The sequence below is a fragment of the Sorghum bicolor genome, chromosome 9, assembly GCF_000003195.3.
Source record: "Sorghum bicolor cultivar BTx623 chromosome 9, Sorghum_bicolor_NCBIv3, whole genome shotgun sequence".
Lineage (NCBI taxonomy): Eukaryota > Viridiplantae > Streptophyta > Magnoliopsida > Poales > Poaceae > Sorghum > Sorghum bicolor.
In genome coordinates, this window is record NC_012878.2 from 45,554,866 (window position 1) to 45,559,970 (window position 5,105).

Sequence of the window (5,105 nt, forward strand, 5' to 3'; positions counted from 1 at the left end):
TCAAACAGGGCATTCAGGGCCTATGTCAAGAATCACAAAGGAAGGCATGATCCAGGTCTGGAGAGCCACTTGTGTTTCAAATCTCTATGTTCGGTAAGTGTGACTTAGTTTGGCATAAAATTACTAATTTTTTCAGTACTTATACTTGACATCTCCATTTGCAAATTGAAACAAAGTTTCCCAAGCAAAGGCCAGAGAGTCTCCATTGTGGATACTATGTATGTGCTTTCATCAGTAACACAAAAGGCTACAGGAGACACCCTAAATTGGTAAGTTTGAATCTCTTAGTGGGTTGTAGTATGAAAACATAGTATTTCTCACTTAGCTTTGCAATCTCTTCTTTACACTTCACCTAAACTTGTCTTTTACGATCTTGTTGTGGAAAGAAGAAAAAGGACTAAAAAGGGATGTCTACAGGGATGATGACCTCTTAGAGATTGTCGGTGACCTTTGCAACTTTATAATGGACTATGTTGTTTATTACAAAGGTGATTATCATAACCCACATTCCGACTTAGGTAGCAATCCTCTTTACCAGCACCTCCGTCAGTGGGATAGGCTATGTCTAGGTCGTTGATTACATGTGAACTTGTTGGAATGGATTGTGATCGATTTGTATTAGTATTTGAAAAATTCCGGACTCTTTTGGATGGATTTGTAATGGACTTGAAAACATTTTGGACTTCAAATGTGGTGCTGTGTATATGTATGGATATTTATGTTGTGAATCTGTGATGTTGAGAATCTGATTATATATGTATATATGTATGTGGTGCTGTGCTGTGCTGTCAACTTGATTATTGTAATTTTTTTCTGAAAATTAACTGTACGGGCGGTTCTAGATTGAGCCGCCCTTGCAAATGCAGACAATAGAAGCGGCTAAGACACAAGCCGTCCTTACTAATGCTCACTATAACAGCAGCTGGAAGCACCAGCCGCTCTTACAGTGGTCACTAGTAAGGGCGGTTGTTGTTTCCAACCGCCCTTACAGTGGGCCACTGTAAGGGCGGCTGGTTCCACTGTAAGAGCGTTTGCATAAGGACGGCTGGGCCAGCCGCCCTTACAGAGCATATTTAACCGCCCCTGCTGTACCTGACTGTAGTAGTGACGTGAGATGAATCTTTTTGAGTCTATTTAGTTCGTGATTAGACAATATTTGTCAAATAAAAACGAAAGTGTTACAGTACCGAAAACTTTTAACTAAACAAGGCCATAGTTGAACTTTGTACAAGGCACAAAGCCATATCCCGAATCTAGTTACCAGAACTGCCAAATTACACATGAACATTATATCAGGTTTGCAATATCGAATGCAACAGAATATATTCACCTCTCTGCCGGTGGAAGTCAGATATATCACCTTGGTGTGAAATACATGAGACAAAACTGGAACATTGCATTTGTGTACAACTGTACATAATGGTACTTCTATACTTAGTGTAGTAGATTCACTTCCGGAGCGATATTGTCCAGATAAGGTCAGAATCCGAGGCGACGGTAACCTTGTCCTCTTCCACGATGTTTGACGTGCTGATCAATCCTCCATAGCTCATACTGGTATTATCTGTACAGAGGAAACCACGTTGTTGTTGTAAACATCAACTTCTCTGTTGTTGCTAAGCATGTATAAGTACTATGCAGGATAAGCACGAGGATAACCTAAATTCCATCGGAGCCCCGTGGTTGTTGTGCTAGTGGAGGGCATGCCGATGGGGATCAACCCGCAGTGGGGTCCCTCGATCAACCGTTCGATGTGAATCTCGTGGGTGTGTGTTCTTGGGAGCAGAAAGATCAGACAATCATCTGATAGGAGGACGATATTGATGCTTGGGAAGAGATGAAGCACATTGATGTTTGCCATCTCGTGATCAAACCTTCCCCCAAGAGCTCCAAGGACCAGGATGCTGAGCTGCATTAAAAAAATATATGGAGATGCATTATTGTTCTTTCATACTATTTTAATTAAAATGTTATTGGGTATTTGGGTTGGATTATCTCACGTTAGATTTGTTAGAGGCAGGATAATTCTCTGCTATAAAAGCTATGCACTTGTGTAAATCCGTGGTGTCCTGATCATGTGATTCATCAACAATTCTGGTGCCCTGCAATTGAAATGACAAGAGAATTACCATAGCAAAGGATCTTGTTTTCAGAAAGACCATACATGAATGAAGACCCTAATTTACAGATTCAATTTCTTATGCAATAATACTGATCTATCAATACAAGAACATCTGTGATACGAATACGATGATATAGATGCACCTTTCGGAGGACAGAAGCAACAAAATATGTCAAGGTCACAAGAATCATCAACGCCATTACTATATTATAAAAGCAGATACTATAATCGCAACCAGCTAGCTGCATATCTTACTAGATGCCACCAGCTATACTATGCTAACTCAGAACAAAAAAGGATACTGTTATTTATCCTCTTTTGGATAAACCTTCATTTGATGGGTACAGCTCCAAGACCATTGTTTCATTCCCTCAACAAGGATTGGTACAAGGAAAATGCCAATTTGATCACCGAAACTAAAAGAGGCACTAGATAAGTTAAACTATGTTGCTGTAGTCCTTATTATCATGCAGTTGTAATGAGGGCAGTCGTTTCCAATGAGCACGTAAACAGTAAACACATATTCTTTTATCAAGCACACTACCCGCTAAGGGTGTTCGTAATCACACAAAACTGAGAGCCCAACAATCAAACATGGTATTATTTTTTTCTAGCATGAACAAAGTGTATAAATAAACCATAAATAACTGCAGTAATATCTACAGCGAAGGAATAGCATAACAGAGCACTGCATATTTTGGCAAATTACCGAGAAAATTTTATCAGCTAGCATTCGACTATGCACCAAAAGATCTGGTTCAAACATTATAGTTTATTCCATTCATGTATAGAGTTTTGAATAAGGAATGTCAATTTAAAGCAGCTTACCAAGTTAGAATAATGTTCCTTCACTTCCGGTCTTACTGAGTCCATATCCCCTTTGATTACATCTGGCTTGTAACTGCATAAAGAAATAACTGAACTCAGTAATGGAAATGAAATTCCAATAATAGCTGTTTAGAACCCACAGCGGCGAAATATAATTTGGAGTAACTTTTAGTTTTAGCATTGTACCTTTACACAAGAAAAAGTTTCTCGTGGTTTAAGCATATTCCTTCATGATATAGCAGACAACTATTCCTAAGTGAATGCAGAAACCATAGTAACAGTGTGGACGAAAGCTGGTCGGCAGTCTACCTTGGGGTATGCCCACGGTAGTAGTTTATCGGTAGACGGTGCGCAAGCTACGAACTCGACGGTGACGCAAGACACGGACAAGCTTTTTATCCAGGTTCGGCCGCCGTGTGGGCGTAATACCTACGTCCTGCGTCTGATTGTATTGATTTGTGTTGAGAGAATAATGTGTATGATCTGTCCTCTAGGGGACCCCTGCCCCTCCTTATATATCCTGAAGGGACAGAGTTACAAGCAAAATATTCTATTTGGTACAATATCTTATAGTCTTGCGGTGCACGCCGACCAGTCGTGCGCCGCACGTCTTCATCCTGTGGGCCGAGCCACCTCTGATGGTGCGGCCCATATAGACCCATAAGAGTATAGGGGTTTATACCCCCACAAACAGCAAAGCAGGTCTTAATTCCCCCGATGGCCCAGTAAGGGCTTGTTTGGCACAGCTCAACTTCACTAGTGAAGCTGCTCAACTTCACTAGTGAAGCTGTTTTTTTAGAAAATAGCTTCATGAGTGACTTTCTAGATGAAACTGAGCTGTTTTGGAAAAATTGTTTGGCAAAATAGCTTCACCAACTACTTCATGCATAGTTGAGAGAGAGAAATGAGGGAGAAGCTGCAATAAGCTACTTTTTTCCAGCTTCATCCAACTTATGTGAGAGGAGAGAAAAAACAGCTTCACCCGTAAAGCTATTTTGAAAACAAGTGTTACAGCTCACAACAGCTCTCGTGAAGCTGTTGTGATCTGTACCGAAGTGACTCCCAACGCTAGCACCAGTATTTTACTATTCGAAAAATAGAAAGTCCTTTGTACTGAAACTCTGGAAGATATGAGAAACTGGCTTTACGCTTGTCCAGAATCAGATGCGCGCACAGCAGCAACACAGTAGAGCAGAGCAGAGCAGGCAACGCGTTGGCAAAGCAGTCGCGGGCGGCAGACTCGAGCAGAGATTGCAACCGGCACGATGTGATTGTGATGCAACCGACAGACACGCCAGGGACGAAGAAACTGCGGACGGGGATGCGCCGTGATTACCTCGTGCGGACCTCGTCGGGGTCCTGGCCAGGGAGCAGGGCCGGCATGCCGTCGAAGACGCGGTTGGCGCCGCCGTCCGCGCACACCCGCGCCGCCGCTGATGATCCATCCGGGGCACGGAGACAGACAGCGCGTCAGTCAGGGACGTCGTACGTATTGCAGTGCCGCCGGTAGAGAAGGCACGGAGCGAGTTCAGAGGAGGAGGGGGAGAGCACCGCATCGGCGTGACGGCGTACCGCGGGACCAGAGGAGGGGCGCGAAGCGGGGCAGCGGCTGGTTGAGGACGACGAGCGCGACGGTGGCGTCGTCGTCGTCGGGATCGGGATCGGGACCAGGCGCGGGCGACGAGGAGGACGGTGGGGGCGAAGGAGGGATGAGGAACGCGGAGGAGTGGCGCATCGTCGGCCGCTGCGTCGGCGCCGTGGGAGCCATGGCAGTTGGCAGGCACGCGGGCGTGCTGGTGGTGGTGTCAAGCTCAAGCTCGAGGGTCGCACGCGGCGTGCTGGCGTGATGCTTTGGTTGCTGGCCTTGCCTAGCTGCCTGCCTGTTTTCTCATTGATGAGGCCCGCCCGCCCGTCCTAGTTCACATCACGATGTTTTCCGGTCAGCCTCGTGCCTCGCTGGCGATTGATTTGCAGTTGCTCCACCACGTGGTCCAGGCCCGCTTGAACACATCAGGCATGTTTGACTTTGACCAGGACAGAGATTAGTTAGGGGTGTTTAGGCCTTGTTTAGTTTTTGATTTTTTTTTATTCTAGGTAATGTAGCATTTTTATTTTTATTTAACAATTATTATTTAATTATAAACTAATTAGATTC

General features: G+C 44.4%; 1 protein-coding gene across 1 annotated transcript; it reads right to left on the reverse strand.

Moving 5' to 3' along the window:
• LOC8062704 (thiamine pyrophosphokinase 1) lies at positions 1,195 to 4,835 on the reverse strand. Its single transcript, XM_002440932.2, has 6 exons — positions 4,523 to 4,835; positions 4,287 to 4,383; positions 2,951 to 3,023; positions 2,001 to 2,102; positions 1,660 to 1,909; positions 1,195 to 1,564 (listed from the first exon to the last, which is right to left on the reverse strand). Exons 1-6 carry the CDS (start codon positions 4,716 to 4,718, stop codon positions 1,449 to 1,451), a joined length of 834 nt encoding a protein of 277 aa, XP_002440977.1. The 5' UTR covers positions 4,719 to 4,835; the 3' UTR covers positions 1,195 to 1,448.